This window comes from Chiloscyllium plagiosum, chromosome 3 (genome assembly GCF_004010195.1).
Source record: "Chiloscyllium plagiosum isolate BGI_BamShark_2017 chromosome 3, ASM401019v2, whole genome shotgun sequence".
Classification (NCBI taxonomy): domain Eukaryota; kingdom Metazoa; phylum Chordata; class Chondrichthyes; order Orectolobiformes; family Hemiscylliidae; genus Chiloscyllium; species Chiloscyllium plagiosum.
This window is the reverse complement of record NC_057712.1, coordinates 120,327,782-120,350,780: the sequence shown is the minus strand read 5'-3', so window position 1 is coordinate 120,350,780 and position 22,999 is coordinate 120,327,782. Positions and strand designations below refer to the sequence as shown.

The following is a 22,999-nucleotide window of genomic DNA, read 5'->3' as shown; positions in this document are numbered from 1 at the left end:
TTCTTGCGGTTGCAGGGGAAGGTGCAGGGAATGGAGGTTGGGTTGGTGGGGGTTGTGGACCTGACGAGGGAGTCGCGGAGAGAGTGGTCTTTCCGGAACGCTGATAGGGGAGGGGAGGGAAATATATTCTTGGTGGTGGGGTCTGTTTGGAGGTGACGGAAATGACAAAGGATGATACGATGTATCTTGAGGCTGGTGGGGTGGTAAGTGAGGACCTACCACCTGGTGGCGATTGGAGGGGCGGGGTACACTTACTATAAACCGACCAACTCCCACAGCTACCTAGATTACACCTCGTCCCACCCTGCCCTCTGTAAAAACGCCATCCCATATTCCCAATTCCTTCGCCTCCGCCGCATCTGCGCACAGGAGGACCAATTCCAATATTGAACAACCCAGATGGCCTCCTTCTTCAAAGACCGCAATTTCCCCTCAGATGTGGTTGACGATGCTCTCCACTGCATCTCCTCCACTTCCCGCTCCTCCGCCCTTGAACCCCGCCTCTCCAATCGCCACCAGGACAGAACCCCACTGGTCCTCAAAGAATACGGGAGAATATAGATAGACTGGAGAGTTGGGCGGAAAATTGGCAGATGGATTTCAATCCAGACAAATGTAAGATGATGCATTTAGGCAAGACTAATTCTAGAGCGAATTATACAATGAACAGAAGAGCCTTGGGAAAAGTTGATGGGTAGAGAGATCTGGTCAATTGTACCCTGAAGGTTGCTGCACAGGTGGATAGAGTGGTCAAGAAGACATACAGTATGCTTGCCTTCATTGGATGGGGTGTTGAGTATAAGAGCTGGCAAGTCATGTTAAAATTGTACAGGACGTTGGTACGGCCGTACTTGGAATACTGTGTACAGTTCTGGTCGCCACATTACCAAAAGGATGTGGACACTTTGGAGAGGGTGCAGAGAAGGTTTACCAGGATGTTGCCTGGTATGGAAGGTGCTAGCTATGAAGAGAGGTTGAGTAGGTTAGGTTTAATTTCATTAGAAAAAAGGAGATTGAGAGGGGACCTGATTGAGGTTTACAAAATCATGAAGGGTATTGACAGGGTGGATAGAGACAAGCTTTTTTCCAGGATTCCATAACGAGAGGTCACACTTTCAAGGTGAGAGGTGGAAAGTTTAAGGGGGATACACACGGCAAGTACTTCACACAGAAGGTGGTGGGCATCTGGAACGCATTGCCAGCAGAGGTGGTAGAGGCAGGCACGGTAGATTCGTTTAAGATGTGTCTGGACAGATGCATGAGTAGGTGGGGAGCAGAGGGATACAGATGCTTAGGAATTGACCGACAGGCTTAGACAGTACATTTGGATCGGCTCAGGCTTGGAGGGCCGAAGGGCCTGTTCCTGGGCTGTAAATTTTCTTTGTTCTTTGTCATCACATCTGAAGCATGGAGTTAGGTTGAGAAGGAGAGGCTTTCATAATAACCTCAGGCAGTAAGGAAATTGAACCCACCCTCTGGGTATTGCATTGTATGGCAAACCAGCCATCCACCCAATCAAGCTACTAAGCCCCTATGTGATTCTGTCAGTGCATAAATTTGTTGCTGTACTATTCCAGCTACCTGATGAAGAATGCTCCAAAAGCTAGTGCTTCCACATAAACCTGTTGGACTATAACCTGGTGTTGTGGGATTTTTAACTTTGTCCACCCCAGTCCAACATCAGCTCCTCCACATTATGGCTATTCCATTGACTGTAAAGTGCTTTCAGACGTTCTGAAAGGTGCTATAGAAAGGTAAATCACTTTATTTTGTCTTCCTTAATTAGAAGTAGGAATGCTATACAGGTACATGGTAAATTAAGCCAGGCGATTACTGTAGATGTTATTTGCAATGTACTTTGACAATATGGGCTTTGAGCTGATGATTGACAGACGCGGTGGCCCCAGGCCTTTGCCCCACCCCCTTCCTCGGCAGCCCCGCGCCTGCGCACTCTCTACCACGTGTGCAGGGGCAGCATGGCGGCGGTTGGTGGCGGAGTGGAGAGTAGCTGCGCCTTCTCCCCGGGCTCAGGCCAGTGCCTGGCGGCGGCCGCAGCGGACGGTCGGATTCGCGTGTGGAACACACAGGGCGGCGGTCTTCGGCACGAGTACGTGCCTTCCTCGCATCTCAGCGCCACTTGCAGCTGTTTGTCGTGGGCTCCCCCGCGGCGACTCGGTCAGGTGAGTGGCAGGCTCGGGCTGAGGCCTGAGGCCTAGTCAGCAGCAGCAGCAGCAGGCTCGCGGGGAGGAGGAGGAGGACAGACGGCCGGGGTGAGGGGCTGATGGGGGGGTGAGGCGCGCAGCGAGGGGGCAATCAGCGCCAGGCTCCGGCTGAGGCCTCGTCAGCAACAGGCGGGGAGTCAGGAGGAGAGGCCTCGGGTGTCTCCTCCTCTCCCTCTGTCCTTCCATGTGGTTCCCCGCGGACCGGCCAGTCTCACACCGACCCCGACTCTTGAAAAGAGACCGCTGGACTTCTATGTTTGCTTCCCCTCGCCAGTTCGACCGTTCGAAGATAACTTGGTTCGGGTTGTAAAAGCCCTTTTCCGGAGTTAAACAGAAGTTCGGCTCCTGTTCTCTCCATTTTTGGCTCATCTGAAAGATTTTCTTTTAAAGCGGGCTGGTCTACAATCCGGTTAGTGTTCGGAGGGAGTAAGCAGGGCCCTCGTTTGTTCTGGATATGAATCATTTTGAAAGTTTCTCTCGCATGGCCGGTAGGGTGAATCCAAGGAAGGTCTTGAGATTCCACTAAAAGAAGAATGGGGAGGAACGTTTGACATCTGCGCTCATCTGAACTCGTGTATTAACGATCTAGCTTTCGATTTGAGAGCGCTCGCTCGGCAAATCATTAGAATGAGAAGGTAGAGATGGCTATACTTTATATTTCTAACCAATTCAGTCCTCTATAGGTTTGAGTTTCAGCTCGCTATCCGCTTATAAGGAAAACCTGAGCCTGGGGTTTTCATTCATTTCCAAGAGGTGTTTGGTGTGGTTCAATAACTTTAAAGCTGAAACCGTATTAATCAAAGTGCAACAACAGAAATTTGAAACAAAAACTGCTGGAAATGCTGAACATGTCTGGCAACATCTGAGGATACAGCAAAGGCCAACTCTTGCAAATCACTTGCCTTTTCTAAGAATTAATTAAAATTTCTGGACCCTGAGCTCAGTTTCTGGCCCTTTATACTCCTCTTCACCATGGCTGCCAAACAGCGTCTTAATAAGATTCACATCTGCAGAATATGGAACTAGGAGTAGTCCATCCAGCACCTTGACTGTACTCGGCCATTATAGATCATGACTGATCATCTACTTAAACACCAAATTTCTAGAGTATCCCCTGTTTTTGCTATTTATATCTACAAATATAATAATCTGTTTTGAATATTCTCAATGCATAAGTAGCAAAGCTTCTTATAGAGTGATACAGCACAAAAACAGACCTTTTGGTCCAACTAGTCCATGCCGAACATAATTCCAAGCTAAGTTAGTCCCACCTACCTGCTTCTGGCCTATATTCCTCTAAACCTTTCCTATTAGCGAGTATTGAGAAGATTTGTAGCTCATGTGGAGGTTCTGGATGCAGGTTTGCTCACTGAGCTGGAAGGTTCATTTTCAGGTGTTCAGTCACCATACTAGGTAACATCTTCAGTGAGCCTCTGGATGAAGGCTTCCAGAACCTTTCCTATTGATGCTTCTATCCAAATATGTTTTACATGTTGTAATTGTACTGGCATCCACCACTTGCTCAAAATTCATTCCACATGCAAACCACCTGTCATTTTTAAATTTCTCTCCTCTCACCTTAAAAATGTGCCCCCTACTCTAGAAATTCCCCATCTTAGGGAAGAGACATCTACTATCAACTATCCATACCTCTCATTACTTTATAAAATCCTGTCAACCTCCTACGCTCCTGTGAGAAAAGTCCCAGCCTATCCAGCTTGTGATTGAAAGAAAGTTAACATTGTTCATTTGGTCTAATTGCCACAAAAACGCTTTGGCATCATTGTTTGACAAGATGCCTTATGCTGGCTGGTCCAGATTAAGTCTCATAAGATCCATGCTAAGTTGGCAAGGTGGATACCAATCTGCTTGGTCACAGAAGAGACAGGATATTTATAAGGGTATTGAGATGTGAAAGGGTTAATTTGTTCTGACATGTAAGAAATTGGATATCCCAGGGGGGTGTGTTTTTCTGTTTTGCAGTCAGGGTGTGACAATCTAATCGTACTCTAAATGGTGCAGTTCAAGGAATAACCTGATCACACATTGTTCCAGGAAACAATCTAATCACTTTTTTTTGTTTTTGGGTGGTATATGACTATGGGGTGTGGCAGGGGGGTGTCTTGCATGACTGTGATGTAAAACCCTGTATAAAGGGAGGGCGATTCCCATGTTCAGAGATCCTCACTTGACACGCTCCCGAAGCATTGCGCAGTGTGTTAAGTGATCCTTCAAAAACTGGTACTTGCCGAAATAAATCGTGGCTGTTCACAGAAGTTGGTGTATTGCAGTTGCATCATGCATGTAAGTATCTTAAGAAGGGAACCTTAAGCGTATTTCTTTGAGGATCTCTGACCAGTCGTGCTCTGCAATGATCAGTGCTGGATTTCTGTAAGTGATAAATATTTTGGATGAAAATGTAGGTGGTCTGATTGGTATGTTTACCGATGACATGAAATTTGCTGAAGTTGTGGAGAGTGAGGAAAGTTGTCAAAGAAATGGCAGATGGAGTTTAATCCAGACAAGTGATGTGATGCTTTTTGAGAGGTCATGTGCAAGAGGAAAGCATACAGTAAAGGGCAATACCCATAGGAGCATTGATAAATAAGAATGAATCTTGGGTGCAAGTCCATAGCCCACTGAAAGTGGCAATGCAGGTGGGATAAGATGGTAGAGAACACTCAAAGTATGCTTGCCTTCATTGGTCAGGGCATTGAATATACAAGTCATGTTGCAGCTGCATAAAACTTTAGTTTTGCCACATTTTGAAGTATTGTGTCCAGTTCTGGTTGCCACACCAGGAATGATATGAAGGCTTTGGAGAGGTTGCAATCCTTGTGCACAGAGACATGAATTCACCTTCTCTGGAAGAGCTTTTTCCCAATGAATTATATGGTTATTTTACAGGGAGGAGCATCCAGATATAGCAACATTACTCGGGTGACTGTTACAATCAGTGAGCATCAACAATAAAGATTAACCTATCTGCTGTTACCTTATTAACTGGCTTCACATAATGAATACCTTTCACCTTGTTAACTGACATATATGCTGAATGCTACCTCATCTTGTTTAATGGCTCTACATATTGAATGCTTTTCCAACTTGTTAACCCATGACTCTTGCCTGCAGCACCCCATTGTTAACTGTAAGTTCTTATCGGATCTGAGTCATGCTCAGCTGAAACTCTTGTTTCACAAAACTCAGAGTTTAACTCTTTCCCTGCCTGTTTATACCCTCTACACATTCTCACTGAGGGAGTAGTACTAATTATGGTTAAGGGTGGATAGTCCTGAATCTTTTTCCTGGTATGGGAATATGAAATAGTGAGATGACACAAAAGCAATGCTTAAACGGGCACATGAACAGGCAGGAAATAGAGGATATAGACCCCCTACAGGCAGATTGGATTAGTTTAGAATGGCATTGTGGTCAGCACAGGTATGCTGGGCAGAAGGGCTTGTTCCTGTGCTGTACTGTTCTATGTATCATGTTTTATCTGGAAAATTAGTATGAGGTAACCAACAACCAAGCAGACTAATCTTACTAACAAAGAAAAAGCATAGGCCACTTGGTCCTTCAAGCCAGCTGTACCATCTAATAAGGTAATTGCTGATCTTATTTTAGCTTCAGCTGTATGCTCTGGTCCAGGTGATTTATCCATCTTCAGGCTATTCAGTTTTTCTAACACCTCCTTGATGACGACCACCATTCTCAGCTCTGTCCCCATACTTTTGAATTTTTGGGAAATTACCCGTGTTTTCCACTGTGAAGACTGTCGCGAAGTAATTATTCAGTTCCTCAGCAATTTCTTTGTTCCCCACTGCTCTCTCTCCTGTATCATTTTGCCTCACTTTTCTTTATATATGTAAAGAACTCTTACAGTCTTCCTTTATATTATTGGCTAGCTTAATCTCATATTTAATCTTTTCTCTCATTTTTTTTGTTGCCTGCTGTTGATCTTCATAAGCTTCTCAATCCTCTGGTTTCCTAACTTTGTAAGCTTTCTCTTTTGCTCTTATTCTATCCCTGACTTCCCTAGTCAGCCATGGTTGCCTCATCCTCCTATACCATGCTGCTTCATCCTCGGGATGAATCTCTGCTATGTCTTCTGCTTTACTCCCAGAAACTCTTAAATTGCAGAGTAAATTTGATCATGTTATGATCACTACTTCCCAAGAGTTCTTTCATCCTAAGCTCCCTTATCAAGCATGCATCATTGCACAATACTAAATCCAGTATTGTCTGTTCCCTAATGCGGTTCATCACGAGCTGCTTCAAAAGCTATCTTGTAGACATTCCACAAATTCCTTTTCTTGGGCACCACTACCAACCTGATTTACCCAGTCCACGTGCATCTTGAAGTGACCCATGATTACTGTAACTTTGCCTTTCCAACGCATCTTTTCTATGTTCTGGTGTATCTTGTGCTCCAGCTCCTGACTACTGTTTGGAGGCCTATACATGACCTTTTCTAACCTTTGCAGTTCTTCAATTGTACCCACACAGATTCTACACCGTCTGACCTGTTTCATTTCTTATTATTGATTTAATTTCATTGCTTGATAGGGCAATGCCATCCCCTCTGCCCACTTGCCTATCTTTTCAGTAGGATTTATATCCTTGAATATTCAGTTCCCAATCCTGATTCCTTTGCCGCCACATCTCCGTGATGCCCATAACGTCATGCAGAAATTGGGGCCTTTTGGTTCTGCTTTTTAATTTAGCACCTAGCTGTTCAGACACCCTGAGCTGAACCTCTGCCCTAGTTTTATCAATGTCATTGGTACCTATGTGGACCATGACCACTGGATCTTTACCCTCCCACTCCAAATTTTTCTAACCCAGATGAGATATCCGGAATCTGGCCATCATGCAGGCAACAACCTTTGGGACTTTCAATCCTGGTCACAGAGAACAGTGTCTGTGCCCCTAATTATACTATCCCCAGTTACAATAACATTTCTGTCACCCCACTATGGCTCGCTGCACCATGGTGCTGTGGTCATTCAGCTCATCCCTGCAGTCCCCAATCCCACCCACACAGGAGCAATACTCTTAAACTGTTGGACAAGAGTAAGGGCAGAAACTCTTGCAACTGTACCTCCTGGATTCCTTTACCTGCCTCACTCTCAGCCACACCTTGCTGTTCCTGACCACTGGCTAAATTCGAGTTAGTCAGTCTAATGTGTTTCCAGAAACACCGTCCAAGTAAAACTCCCCCTCCTTTGTGTCACAATGTATGAAGCTTAGATTCAGCTTGTTGACTCTCAACCGGGGTTCTTCCAGCATAGCCCTCCTGTGATGTCACTTTTCAGTTTCCCACTCAGATTCAAACAGAATCACCCACCTTTTCAAGTTGCTCTCCACTTGGCTGCTCTCCCGAAGTGAAGCCCCCAAGTCCACGTGGTAAATTCTTTTTTACCATTTGCCTCCCTAAGTTGCTCTACGCTTGGCTTCTCTCCTGAAGTTTCCCAACATCCTTCCTATAGTTGGGAGACCAGAATTTAATGCCCTACCCCTATACTCAATACAATGACCAGTAAAAGCAAGCGTACCACATGTCATCTTTACTATCTTGTCTATTTGTGACTCTACTTTTAAGGAATTATGAACCTGCACTCCAAGGTTTCTTTGTTCAGCAACATTCTCCAGGACCTTACCATAAAGTGTATAAGTCCTGCCTGGAATTGCTTTAAACGTCCACCCGGTCGAGTCCACTCTTGTCTGACTGTGGGAAGCCCAGCCTTTGTTGCCCCATTTCCAGTTAGAGTAAGGCAGAGACTTTCTCTCAATACATTGAGAGTCTCTTCAAATTGATACATTTCTTGCAACCTAATTTTCAAAGAGACAATGCCTGCAAATGTAAGTGAAAAGCTTTATTGTGCTGGAAAAGTTTCCATTTTATATATAATGCATTGGCACAGCTCACTTAGCAATTGGGCAACAAGATTCAACCAATGCAATGAAATAGCAAAAGCTGCATTGTCACTATCCTATTTTGGGGATCTTTTTGTAGCGAGATGCCAGTTTGAACCAAATTTGTCTCTTGACTACAAACTACAGAATGTTAATGATAGAGAAACAAAATACCTCAAATGCTGGAAATTAGAAATAACAATGAAACACTGGGACTATTCTCCAGGTCATGCAGCACCTTGGAGTGGGATTCTTACAGTTTCAGGTCAACGACCTTTCATCAAACTCAACCCTGAGTTGTGATGGAAGGTCGCAACCTGAAATGTTAACTTAGTTACTCCCTGCACAGATGCTGCTAGATTTTGGTGATGGTTTTGGAAGCCATGAATCTGGCACTGTCACTTGGTAAGTACAGTGTTCTAGAAAATAGCAACAAGCTTAGGCCATTTGGTCCTTCAGTCTGCTGTGCTGTTAAATATGATCATGACTGACTATCCAATTCAACATCCTGTTCCCATTTTCTTGCCCTCCCCTTTAATCCTTTTAACCTTAAGAACTATATCTAACTGCTACTTGAAAACATTCAGTCTTTTGGCTTTAACCACTTTGTGTGACAGAGATTTCCACAAGCTCACCACTCTGGGTGAAGAAATTTTTCTTCATCTCAGTCCTAAATGGCCTACCCTGTATTGAAAATCTGTGACCCATAGTTCTGGACTCCCTGGTCATTGGGGACATCCTACCTAGGTTAACATTCATTTCTTGGGTTTTACAGCAAACTTACCTCCTCATAATGACATGTGGAGTTTAAGCTGTTGGGGTCCGCGTTTTGTATGTATTGTTCTAAAAACTGGGAATATAATGTTTCAGGCTCTGAGCAGAACTGAGTTTTTTTCAAATAATCATGCATCTAATGGGCTCTGTGCCTATCCTTGCTCTTGATTTTTGCTTAATGTGAGCAAGTTTAATTGTCTTTACCTGTAGGGGGAGTGGAGTAAAGGGTTATCAGATTGATTCCTAGCGTGACAGGACTGTTGTATGAGGAGAGATTGATTGTATTTGACGTTTAGAAGAATGAGGAGGGATGGAGTCTCAAACCTATAAAACTGTAACAGATGCAAGAAGGATATTCCCGATGGTGGGATATCTGGAACCAAGGGTCATAGATTAAGGATAAGGGGTAAATCTTTTAGGACTGTGAGAAATCTTTTCATCTAGAGAGGGGTCAACCTGTGAAATTCACCACCACAAAGTGGTCGCAGCCAAAACATTGTGTTTTCATGAAGGGCGTAGATGCAACTCTTGTGGCTAATGGGATCAAGCGATATTAGGAGAGAGCAGGATTAGGGTATTGAGCTTGCTGATTAGCCATAGCATATTGAATGGCAGAACAGGTTCAAGGTGTTGACTGACTTACTACTCCTGTTTTCTATGTTTTTGCTTAATTCATTGGCATTCTTTAAACACAAACCACTGCCAGTTACCCTTGATTCATTTGATAAATGTTTGGATTTTAAATTTGAATGATATAGGTGAGTAGTTTGGAAATAACAGCCAACAGGAAGTGTGTCACAAGAAAGTAATAACCACTTTATTTAAAGAATAATCATATTTTGTTTGCCATGTCCTCTTCTCTTCATTCTACGTAATGTTTTTCTGATTAATTCTCTCCTTTAAAGGTAGTGCAATCTGCAGGTGCATATGTATGTTCTATTAGATGGATTTTTTTAATGCTTCAGTAAGTATATAATGTACATCTTGTGTAGAACATTAGAAATATCTTTATTCAGAAACCTCTTAATCTATGTATTTAGCTTTTCGATAGTTTTTTAAAAAAGAATTCCCAAAATGGCTTTTTTTTTCTCTGCCATACCGTTTAGTCAATTGAGAAATCTATCTCTCTGGAGACACAGCAATGAATACTTGTAACCATTATTATAACATTATGTTTGTGGTTAGTGGAAGATGGGCAGATATCCATGAAACTTTGGGGTAGTTGAGTACATTGGGAATAAGCATGGATAATTTCAATAACAAATGACAGAGACTAGACATACTACACTTGTGGAATTAGACAGTCTTTGTGATGGTCAGATGCTCAGCCTCTGGTCCAAGTATTAGGCCAAGGTTAGTGACAGTGTGAGTTCATCAGAATTTGATTATTGCTGAAAAGAGACATGTTGAAGGCGGGTTGCAAATTATGACGTTGAGTCTGAGTTGCACATTGGCTTTGGTCACCCTGTGAGTTTTCCTGGATGTCAGAATGAAACAAGTGCATCTGTCCTTGCAGTGTTAGTCTGTAGTTTGACTTCAGTCCACACCTCTTTGACTTGGATGAAAGTGATACTAGGTATCAATAGAAGGAATATCTTCTGTATTAATACTAATAGCTAGAAAAACCGATTATGCTTAATAGTTTCTAGTTATTGCAACGGGACTTGAGAAAATTTGGAAAGGAAATGAGAGAATTAAATGAATTAAAATATTTAGTGTTTGTGTGATTCACTGCAAAAAAAATTTCCTGTTCGTGGTCCTTTGTGCCTCATTTCCTCTGTTCTACCACAACAGGAAGATGTGCATGTCTTGAAGTTATTGCAGATTCATCCTTACCTGTCAGTTTCTAGTTCTTCCATCAACTTCATTTTTGATCAATGTTAGAAACTCATTCCAACTCCTTTAGTTACCATGACAAAAGGCTTTGGGTTCAGTCTAGGCTTGGAAAATCAAGGACTTTAATGTTACATTATTCAATGATTTTAATAGTAATCCAATTTAAAAAAAACTACATAAAGGAGTATCAAATTTATTTTCTTTTCCAGGAAGGTCCTCAGAAGAAAAAGAGGCGATCAGAAGATGCAACAGGTTTGGAAGAATTAGACCTGTTGGCTATTGGTACAGCAGTTGGTAGCATTTTGTTATACAGCATAGTAAAGGGAGAACTACAGAGTAAACTGGTAAGATATAGGTTTTTCATATTGCAATAGGCAGAATGGTCGGAAATTCTGATTTACATAAGTATAAATGTTAACAAAGATTCTCTCTTAACTGAGAGTAAGGGTGAGAATGGGAGGCTTGTTTTGGCTACATGTGTACATGTTCACACCTTGTAGGTGGACATTAATTTGCTTCCGTAAAATGTTATTCATCAGAACATCTCAACTTGGCTAGTTAACTGTCTAGACTTGGTATAATTATACTTTTATGCAAATCAATTTGTTTTTGAATGAAGGCTTGCTTTACACTGCATTTTCTCAGTTATGCTACTTAAATTTGTATTAGCATATGACTGAATAATTCATTTATTTTCAGGAAGTGTATTTACAGAATGCTACAGTGAAAAGATGTTACTATATAAGTATGTTCAGAATCTTATTTCCATGGTTGGATTTGCATTTCGCTATCCAATTCTATCTATTTTTCCCAGAAGGTTAGTCTGTTGAAGTGGCAGGCAAATAGAAACTCGAGGTTATTTTAGTGCCATAATGTTCGGCAAAGCACTTGTCCATCTTGCGTTTTATCTCACCAGTATCCAGGAGACCACATTGTGAATAACTAATGAGGTAGATTAGATTAGATTACTTACAGTGTGGAAACAGGCCCTTCGGCCCAACAAGTCCACACCGACCCGCATACCACCCAGACCCATTCATTTACCCCTTCACCTAACACTACGGGCAATTTAGCCAGGCCAATTCACCTAACCTGCACATTTTTGGATTGTGGGAGGAAACCGGAGCACCCGGAGGAAACCCACGCAGACACGGGGAGAATGTGCAAACTCCACACAGTCAGTCGCCTGAGTCGGGAATTGAACCCGGGTCTCTGGCGCTATGAGGCAGCAATGCTAACCACTGTGCCACCGTGCCACCTACTAGGTAGACTAGATTGAATGAAATACAGGTAAATCCTTGCTTCATCTGGAACGTATATTTGGGGCCTTGGGTAGTGAAGAACAAGGAGGTAATGGACAGGTTTACCTTCTGCAATTGCCTGGGGAGGTACCTTTGGGCGTGTGAAATCGTAATTGGGAGTGGAAGAAGAACGCACCAGAGTGTCCTGGAGGGAAAGGTCCCTATGGAATGCAGGCAAAGGAGGGGAATATGTGTCTAGTTGTAGCATCCCACTGCAGACGAAGTAAATGGTAGCTTATCATTCTTTGGATGCGGAGGCTGATGGGATCGGGGACCCTATCATTGTTAGGAAGGAAAGGGATAAGGGTAAAAGTGGAGGAAGATAGGTCAAACATTGCTAAGGGCCCTATTGACCACAGTAGCAGGGAATCCTTAGTTGAGGAAGAAGGTAAACGTTTCTAAAGCCCCTGCAGAAGGTGGCATAATCAGAACAGATGCAATGGAGACTGCAAAACTGGGAAAATAGAATTAATTCCTTATGGGAAGCAGGATGTGAAGATGTATACAGGTCGCTCTGCTAAATTGCAACAGCTGTGTTCCTCTGTAACCATGCTTTAGAAAACTGCTATACAAAATCGCTCTGTAGAAGGTTGCTAATAGAAAATCGCTGTATCAGTTCAATAGAAAGTTTGTGTTATCCAAACCACATCCACAGTTCGACAATTGCATTATAACCAATTTGTGCTGATGAACCATGTACCTGTAGTACGAAGAGCGACCTGCAGTCGCAGAAACTGAGGGGGTCGGGTTTATAGTATATAACAATGGCTAGCCTATCCCCAGAAATGGAGCCAGGTGTTGAGGGAGAGGGTGAGAAGTCAGAAGTGATGGCAGGATGAAGGTTGGAAGCTAAATTTTTAAATTTTTCCTGTCCAGGGCAAGAGAGGAAAATAGCACCGATGGTGTTATTCTCCTGGAGAAAGAGTTGTGGGAACCTGAATAGGATTGGCACAAGCAATGTCCCATGTACCCAATGACCTCAAGAAAGTGAGAGGAGTTAAATGAGAATTTGTTTTTAAAGTGAGAATAAGTTCTGCCAGGTGGAGGAGGGTGGTGGTGGATGGAGATGGTCAGGCCTTCTTTCCAGGAAATAGTGAAGGCTGTGAGACCATCCTGGTTTTTTTTGGGGGGGTGGTTTGGAGGACTTGTAAAGGATTGCACTTCCATGGTAGAGAGGAGGCAGCTGGATCTCATGAACCGGAAATTCTAAAATTGCCATAAAGCATCAGAAGAATCGCAATGTAAGCATGGCAAAGGGGAGAGTAAATAGGCTTGAGGTCGGGAAGCAATGAAGGACACGTGGAAACAATGGGTCTGTCTGGGCAGTCCTGTTTGCGGACTTTGGGTACAAAGCAGAAGTGAGCTGTGTGAGGTTGGAGCACTATGACCTGGGAGCTCGTTGCAAGGGGATGCCCAAGTGAGATGAGGTTGGTTGCATTTGTAGATGCTTGATGGTGGGGTCATGATCAGGTGGAAGTAGGAAATGTCTGAGAAATGTTGCTCAGGCTCTGCAGTATTGAGGTTAGTACGTCACACAACAGCAGCATCATCCTTATTGGCAGGCTTAGTGACAAGATCAGGGTTGGATTTGAGAGCACTGAGTGCAGTCAGTTCAGAGAGCATTAGGTTCAAACGAAAGGGCAGAGCAATGAGGGTAACCAATATCACGTTGAGAGTTCTCACTGAACTAGTCGTGTGCAGGTAAAGGGCCAGAAGGAGGATCGAGGTGGAGAGAAGAATGTTGGAGATGAGTGTAGTCATCTGGAATGTGGAGAAGGCCTCTGCTAAAAGAAATGGATGTGAAGGCAATGGAAATAGAGTTTATCATTTTGTGCCTGAAATTCATTGATGTGGGGATGCAGACAGATAAAACTAATACTTCTGCTGAGTTCAGCATCAGAGTGTGGAATGTCAGAAAGTAAATATCTGACAAGGGGTCATGAGAAGGGATGGAGTCAGGGAAGGGGACAGGAGGACGGTTCCAGAGGGTCGTGTGTACCTCTTCAGTTTTCCAGCTTGCCATTCTACTTTATCTTCAAAATTTTAAGGGAACCTGATGCAGGTTCTATGGGTGGCAATTATTTATAAAAATGTTGTGGAAGGTTTGGCTTCCCTGGATCAAATATGGCAGCTCTAGGATTTTTGTATCAGTTGAATTAAGCAATGTTGTTAAATGATCAGAATTAAAAGATCTTGGCTCTTAATGTTCAGTACTCTGAATTGGGTGTCTCTGCTGGATACTGTGTGCAGAATACATATCTGTGGTGAGTTGATGGTTTTTGCAGACTCCGAAGTGGCATGAGGTAGTAGGGCTGGTGACTCATACTTTGAAACTTGAGGGAAAACTATTTTTTGATAGCCGGTCTTTCTGTGCAAGAGACATGGTGACTCTTGTTCAAAATGGTAGTTAGTTCCTAGCCATTTCCACATGGGTGTTTTTACCACTATAAATATAATTCCTAATCTGAAATCTTGTTCAGTTGTGTGCTCTTATTCTTAACTTTAGTCTTGTTATTCTTTCAGGGTGGTGGACATGACAATAAAGTAAATTGTGTGCGGTGGCATCAGGAAAGTGATTGTCTCTATAGCTGTTCAGATGACAAGCACATAGTGGAATGGAATGTACCGACAGGGAAAGTAAAATGGTCAGTATGGAAGTCTTCTGTGGGCTATAAAGTTTTTGCTGCTTATGTATATCTCTTGCTACTACCAACCAACCACCACCTTCTATTTTTCTTTTCTATTCCCTTCCCAAGGGAAGGTAAATTTATTTTTTGCTTCTTCACTTTGAATTGGAAAGATCTGTTAGGCTGGTTAGTTGAAATTCCAATGGTTTACCAAATGCTCGTTTGGTATCTTAGCCCCAGATGATACAGATGTATTTCTTGTGACATGCAAAGATAGAATACTCTTCCGTGAATATCCAAATCTGAAAGTTAGTGTCATTTTTAAAGTCTGCTGGCCCAGTGCTTGAATTTCATTGAAAAACACGCACTTTATAGAGGAAAATTTTTATCATCCTCAAGAAATAAGCCTTGTCTTTAGTTTTTATATTGACTGTCATTCTGTGAAGAAAGTACGTTAATAAACTGAGATTTTAATAATAAGTATGAGTAAATGTCTAATTAACAGATGTATTATAATTTACATTTTAATCTTCAAAACTAAATTGAAGTGATAAGCAATCAGTAAAGCTTTTCGAACATCATTACATCAGTACTTGTTCCATTTGATAGATTTCATCATGAAGAAAATATTGAAATGACTGTTGGCAACCAAAATGGGTAACCATACACATGCACTCAACTTATACCTATGCGAGACATTATAACCACAATTTTTCCTAATTGCTTAGCCCAACTGTGTTCCCATCCTTACCATTTAAAGCTATTATTTGTGGAACTTTGTTACCTTCTGAGTTAGGTATTCCATTTTTCTAAGTCACTAATCTGTTCTGAAAAGCTGGGACCTCATTACGGATTTTCAGGAATGCCATTTTGCACAATGAAGTAGTTAATTGTCTATTTGAATACATTCAGACATTCACAAAACTGAACAGAAAGCTATAGATGTTGCTAGTTTCTGTGAAATTTGAGATTAATTAGTTAATACTGTGTAAACTGTTCTGTATTTTGAGTAATGCATATTTGTATGCATCTAATATTTTAGGGTATTTGAGAAGTACCCAGGAGTCTTTATTTATTGCTTTGGTACTTAAACTTTCAGTTGCTCACTAGACATTATCTGTGCTTTACAATGCAACTGGATGTTTTTAACATTAATATTTATTGTTGGGTTTTGTTACACAGATTTATATTTTGAAGTAGGACAGGATGGGTGACAATTGCTAGAAAGGACTTAGCTGTGAAGGTTCATTTGTTAAAGAATACACTGTTTTACTGAGATTTTGAGCAAGGTCCAGCATTGTTGAGTTATACTAAACGGTGCCAGTTCTTACATCCTGCAGACTTTCCAAAAAAGTGGAGCATGTGCTTTTTGGAAATCAATATCTGTACTTTTTATTTGAGCACAATGAACTCATTATGCCAAAGCAGGGATTCCATAAGTCTTGCTGTGATGATTTGTTAAGGTTTCGCTATATTGCTGAAAAATATGACGATACATCCTTGGCTGTCTGAGCATGCTGGCTAATCTCTCGGTTTGCTTTGGTAATAAATTGGCACTTAGGTTTAATTTAATATGAGATGCTAACCTTATACACAGTCATCTCATTATTTGTATCTTCCAAGATATTAAACTGTCTTTCTTTTGCCCTTCAGTATTGTCCCCCTCACCTTTAATGTGCAGTAAATTAAACAAATTGTATTGGTGTCAATTTTATTTGGATTCACACTCCGTCGTAGGGAAGTCTCTCTCAACCCAATAGGGCTCTTGGGTCGTGTGCTCCCGGCTATGATGGTCCTGTGGCACAGCAATTACATAGGCTTTTGAGTGAAAAATGTTTCTTTACGTGAGATACCAGAGGGCTGCTTCTATGTGTTGAACCTAATGCGTCTTAAACCTTGAGAAATGGTGGGTGTGGAGGGACAGAAATCAATAGCATAATTAGAGTGGCTAAATGATAAAGGAATAATTTGAATAATTATGATAAAACAAGGCCCTTGTTTTGTTTTCTGTGTTCTGCGTATGGATCTTGGCTCCAATTTGTGATAAGAAAGTCACTAGTTCCATGGCAGTATTTGAGACTTCTGACCAGCTACATTGCAGGAGCTGCTTGGTCCAAGGAACAGAGGAGAAAAATTCAAGTTAAAATTCTTCCATGTATTTCCTCTGTAAATAGGAATGCTGGAATAATTCTTCAATTAAAAACTAAACATAATGATTTGTTTAAAATCAATTATCACTCATTCAATAATAAGCAAACATCAGAGGCTAAATTCACTAGGCTGATTCCTCTGTCATCTCCTCAGCTGATCCCCAGCTAAAAAAATAAGCTGAAACTGTAATAAACAGCTTAATGTTGTGTTCTGTCTGCAGCTGTATATTTGGTATAGGTTTTATGCTGTAAATCTGTCTTATTCCCCCAAATAGCAAATGGAAAGCCGAGAAAGGCAGCATCAGTTGTCTTTGTCTCAGCCCGGATGGAAAGATGTTGCTATCAGCGGGTCGTGGCATCAAGCTATGGGATCTGGAGACCAAAGAAGTATACAGGGTGAGTACTTGTGTCCTGAGAGAATGTGCTGTGCTGGCAGCATTATCAGATGTAATTTTAATGTGCCAAAGGTTTCTATTTTGGAAACAAATTTTGTACAGTGGTAGAATGGCCTAACTTTGGTGGCACTGTGTGGTTGCTTATGGATCTGGTACCACTCAAGTGGAGTACTTGGTCCTAGATGATGTCACGCCTCTTCATATTAGAGGCCTAATGTATTCAAGTAAGTCGGAAATATTGCATTTTCCTGACTGTTGACTCCTTGTAGATGGTGGATGCCCTTTGGGGAGTCAGGAAGTGAGTTGTTCACTACAGGATTCTCTGCCTCTGACTTGTTCTTCAGGCTGCACTATTTACATTTCTACCATTTCTACCTCTGGTTGGTGGTAACATCTATTGTATTCATAGTGAGGGAATTCAGCAAGTATTGTTGTTAAATGACAAGGGGCAATGATATTCCCTTGTTGGAGGTGATCATTACTCAGCATTTGTGTGGCATAAGGATTTTTTTTCCCTGGGCTGGGGGATTTCAAGACTGGTGGGATATCTTTAAGTCAAGAGGAGAAAGATTTTACGAGGGGACATGGGGGCAACTTTTTATAAACAGTGGTTTGTGTGTAGAATGAACTGCTAGAGAAAATGGTTGATGCAGGTATAATTACAACATCTAAAAGACACGTGGATAAGTTCATGATTAAGAAAGGTTTGGAAGGATATGGGCCAAGCACGGCAAGTGGGACTAGTTTTTGCAACGTGAGGTCTGTTTCTATACTGTGTGACTCTGATTCTCTGACTCTTAAGATTTTTGTTATCCAAATCCTGCTACATTTGGGCATGGTCTACTTCATTATCTGAGAAGTTGCGGATAATATTGAACATTATGCAGTCAGTGGCGAACATCCCCACTTCTGATCTTATGATGAAACAGTTGAAGATGTTTTGGGTCTTTACTTCAAATCTTAATCCATTGTTCCTTTAAAAGATTCCTCCCTCCAGTCACTGTCTGTGTTGAAATGTTACTGCAACAGCCATGTTGAAAAAATGTTTTTGTTCATACTATGGCTTCAAGTTGACTCCTTGTCCTTTCCAATTTTAGAAAACAATTTTATCAAATTCACTATCAAATCTCTTTATATAGCCTGCTAAAGCTTTAATTCTCTTTATTTTGTTTCCTAAACATCAAGTTGCATTATAGGTGGAAAGGCAAATTGCAAGAGGGAGGCAAACAGCTTGCAGAGAAGTATTGATGGGTTAAGTAAGTGGATGAAAAGTTGGCAAATAGAGTATAATGTGGGAAAGTGTGAAGTTGTTCATTTTGAAAGAGAGCAAAAGACTAAGATTGTTTAAACAGACAAAAACTGCAGGAAGTTTCAATGCAAAGAGGCTTGGGCATACTCATGCATGAAACACAGAAAGCTAGCACTCAGGTGCAGTAGGTAATTACAAAAGCTAATGAAATGTTAGCCCATATTTCAAGGAAATTGCAGTAGGAGAGACTGTGTGCAACTGTACAAGATGCTGGTGAGACGACGACATTTGGAGTGCTGTAAGCAGTTTTGGTTGTCTTTATACATGAAAAGAATCAACTTCATTGGAGGCAGCTCAGAGAAGTTTCACTAGGATAATAGTATAGAGCAAAGGCTAGAAGAGATAGAACAATGTAGCTAGAAGAATGATAGGTGATCTCATTATCATAGAGCCATAGAGATGTACACCACGGAAACAGACCTTTCAGTCCAACTCGTCCATGCTGACCAGATATCTCACGCCAATCTAGTCCCAACTGCCAGCACCCGACCCATATCCCTCCAAGCCCTTCCTATTCATATACCCATCCAGATGCCTTTTAAATTTTGCAATTGTACCAGCCTCCTCCACTTAGAGTCATAGAGATGTACAGCACGGAAACAGACCCTTCTGTCCAACCCGTCCATGCCGACCAGATATCCCAACCCAATCTAGTTCCACCTGCCAGCACCTGGCCCATATCCCTCCAAAACCCTTCCTATTCATATACCAATCCAAATGCCTCTTAAATGTTGCAGTTGTACCAGCCTCCACCACATCCTCTGGCAGCTCATTCCATACACGTAAAAAAGTTGCCCCTTAGGTCACGTTTATATCTTTCCCCTCTCACCCTAAACCTATGCCCTCTAGTTCTGGACTCCCCAACCCCAGGAAAAGACTTTGTCTTTTTATCCTATTCATGCCCCTCATAATTTTGTAAACCTCTATGAGGTCACCCCTCAGCCTCCGACACTCCAGGGAAAACAGCCCCAGCCTGTTCAGCCTCTCCCTGCAGCTCAGATCCTCCAACCCTGGCAACATCCTCGTAAATCTTTTCTGAACTCTTTCAAGTTTCATAACATCTTTCTGATAGGAAGGAGACCAGAATTGCACGCAATATTCCAACAGTGGCCTAACCAATGTCCTGTACAGCTGCAACATGACCTCCCAACTCCTGTACTCAATACTCTGACCAATAAAAGAAAGCATACCAAACTCCTCCTCCTCTATCCTGTCTACCTGCAACTCCACTTTCAAGGAGCTATGAACCTGCACTCCAAGGTCTCTTTGTTCAGCAACACCCCCTAGGACCTTCCCATTAAGTGTATAAGTCCCACTAAGATTTGCTTTCCCAAAATGCAGTACCTTGCATTTATCTGAATTAAACTCCATCTGCCACTTCTCAGCCCATTGGCCTATCTGGTCCAGATCCTGTTATAATCTGAGGTAACCCTCTTCGCTGTCCACTACACCTCCAATTTTGGTGTCATCTGCAAACTTACTAACTGTACCTCTTATGCTCGCATCCTAATCATTCTGGCAGCCCATTCCATACGTGCACCATCCTCTGCATGCAAACGTTGCCCCATAGATCTCTCTCATATCTTTCCCCCCCTCACTCTAAACCCAAGCCCTCTAGTTCTGGACTTCCCCACCCTGGGGAAAAAGACCTCGTCTATTTACCTTATCCATGCCCCTCATGATTTTATAAACCTCTCTAAGATCACCCTTCAGGCTCCGATACTCCAGGGAATAAAGCCCTAGCCTTTTTAACCCCTTGTAGCTCATTCTCCAAACCTGGCAACATCCTTGTAAATCTTTCCTGAACCTTTTCAAGTTTCATCCTTCCGACAGGAAGGAGACCAGAATTGCACGCAATATTTCAAAAGTGGCTGAGCCAATGTCCTGTACAGCTGCAACATGACCTCTCAACTCCTGTACTCCTACTCTGACCAATAAAGGAATGCATATCATAAGCCGTCTTCACTATCCTATTTACTTGGCGACTCGAAGATCAAGGAGCTATGAACCTGCACTTCATGGTGTGTCTGTTCAGCAACATTCCTTTGGAGCTTACCATTAAGTGTATAAGTCCTGCTAAGATGTTCTATCCCAAAATGCAGCACTCATATTTATCTAAATTATACGCCATCTGCCACTTCTCAGCCCATTGGCCCATCTGATTGCAATGAGGTAACCTCCTTTGCTGTCCACTACACCTCCAATTTTGGTGTCATCTGCAAACCTACTAACTTTTCCTCCTAGGTTCTTAACCAAATAATTTATATAAATGCAGAAAAGTAGTGAACCCAGCACCAATCCTTGTGGCACTCCACTGGTCACGGGCCTCCAGTTTGAAAAACATCTCTCCTCCATCACCTACTGTCTTCTACCTTTGTGCCAGTTCTGTATCCAAATGGCTGGTTTTCCCTGTATTCCAAGAAATGTAACCTTGCTCGCCAGTTTCCCATGAAGGATCTTGTTGAATGCCTTACTAGATCACGTCTAATGCTCTGCCCTCATCAATTCTCTGTTAGTTTTCTTTTGAAAAAAAATCACGTATGTGAGACAAGATTTCCCACTTACAAAGCTATACTGACTATTCCTAATCAGTCCTTGCCTTTCCAAATACATGCACATTCTGTACTTGAGTGGCTTGACAGAGTGAATACTGAGAGGGTGCTTCGCCACATGGGAGAGTCTAGGGCAAACAGGCATGCTCTCAGAATAAAGGGGTGCCAATTTAAGACTGGGGTGAGGAATTTTTTCTTTTGAGGATTGAAAAACTTTGGACTTCCTTCTCACAGAGAGCTGGGGGGTAGAGTCCTTATGCTTATTTATGAGGAATATCAGATCAGCCATCATCCCATTGAATGATGCAGCAGGCCCAAGGGGCTGAACAGACTAATCCTGTTCCTATTTTTTATGGTCTTAAGTTTCCTCCTAGCTACATTGTTCTATCTCCACCAGCGTCTGTGCACAGTGTAATGCGTTTGCGATTTCTATAATTTGTTCAAAATTGTAGGCTGTGAAATTGTTAGTCTAAATTTAACACATTTTAAGCAAGGCTACAGTGTTAATCCTCCTGTTAGCAAATAGGCATTTAAAACTTATTTCTGAGGTGGTTGTCTATCACCAGTAGAAAATTGTATATGTAGACTGGGTGACTCTCAGAATGGTGGCTTAACAATTATGGAAAAAGAAATATTCCTTGATTTTTTTTTTGTTTGGAGTTGTATTGATGAAATGACATTAATGTCCCAGAAATAGATTGATGGATATTTTGAATAAGATGTGATAAAGTTCATGATAGTAATGACATGTACTTGATTAAGTGTTAGTGGCTTTGAGTCAAATATCGTTTTAGCATGAAATTTTAATAGAATCGATTGCAACTTTAAAAGGAATGTTGCAGGACATGGTTTACGTTATTTTGTGTCGTGTGGTTGTAGCTTTAAAATGTAATTGAGCTTTGTCACAGGATCATTGGCCGCCTGGTTTGAACTACTCAATCTTAATGTATCTTTGGGGTTGGAGGTTGTGTTATGGTAGCTCAGCATTGAAATGGCATGTGACGATTTAAGACTTGGCTTGAGCTTCCTGTGGTACTGCATTTCCCACCATTCAGTCAGCCATTGAGAGTACTGGGGGAGGATCAGCCTAAAATCTAGAAACGGCCGCATAATTTTCATACTTGTGTTGTGAAGTCTTAATTAGTATACCTATTTTAAATTCCATAAGTTCTGTTAAAATAAATAGGATGAGATCAGTCTTTAATGAATAAGTATAGTTAAACTTTGTTCAATGTTCTCTCCTCTACAGAAATTTACTGGCCACGCAACAACAGTCTCCTCACTTGCGTTTGCCACAATACGACCCCCTAGCGACAGTCAGCCATTTGATGGGATAACGGGCTTGTATTTCCTATCTGGAGCTGTACATGACCGGCTCCTTAATGTTTGGTAAGATATTCATTTTTATACCCATCAGCTGTCTTCATATGATTGTTACCTAATATTTTGATTGTGTAATATGACTCCGTGAATACCAGAGATATTGAACCATCTGTTTTATTGGTCATTGTAGGCTAGAAATCAACCTGTTTTATTCTGTTGAGAATTGCTTGATGTATTATCCAATTAAGTTTCCAATTTGGAGACCTGTTTATCTTGGAGTTATAAATTGACCCTTTCAAGTAATCCAGGGTTCACAACTATCAGTGCACCCTTTCATTGGTAGACTGCGTGATACATAAGTTGGTTAAACGTCTAAATGTTTTGTCTGGATTACATTCCTTCCACCAGTCAAAATGCTTCAGTATTAAACTTTGACAAGGTGATCATATATAATACTGGTTCCAGATTGTATTAACTGGCTTACAGTATTCATTGATCAACACCTGTTGTAGTTGAAAAATCAAGAAATCTGGAGCTATCCTTGACCCGGTCCCTAATACTCGATGAGATGTGTCTTTATCTTGCGGTTTG

At 41.8% G+C, this 22,999-nt stretch overlaps 1 protein-coding gene and 1 non-coding gene across 2 annotated transcripts in view; both read left to right on the top strand.

Annotated features, from left to right (window-relative positions):
• The first annotated feature begins 1,937 nt into the window (after positions 1-1,937).
• wdr43 (WD repeat domain 43) overlaps positions 1,938-22,999 on the top strand; it is a 57,243-nt gene continuing 36,181 nt past the window's right edge. The window contains exons 1-5 of the mRNA XM_043687212.1: positions 1,938-2,180; positions 10,961-11,095; positions 14,576-14,697; positions 17,105-17,225; positions 22,335-22,474. Of these exons, the coding sequence (XP_043543147.1) occupies positions 1,977-2,180; positions 10,961-11,095; positions 14,576-14,697; positions 17,105-17,225; positions 22,335-22,474 (722 nt within the window). The 5' untranslated portion in view covers positions 1,938-1,976. The remainder of the gene's footprint in view (positions 2,181-10,960; positions 11,096-14,575; positions 14,698-17,104; positions 17,226-22,334; positions 22,475-22,999) is intronic.
• LOC122548719 lies at positions 16,122-16,195 on the top strand. The gene has a single exon (XR_006311330.1). It is a non-coding gene; the product is annotated as a small nucleolar RNA SNORD53/SNORD92 (small nucleolar RNA).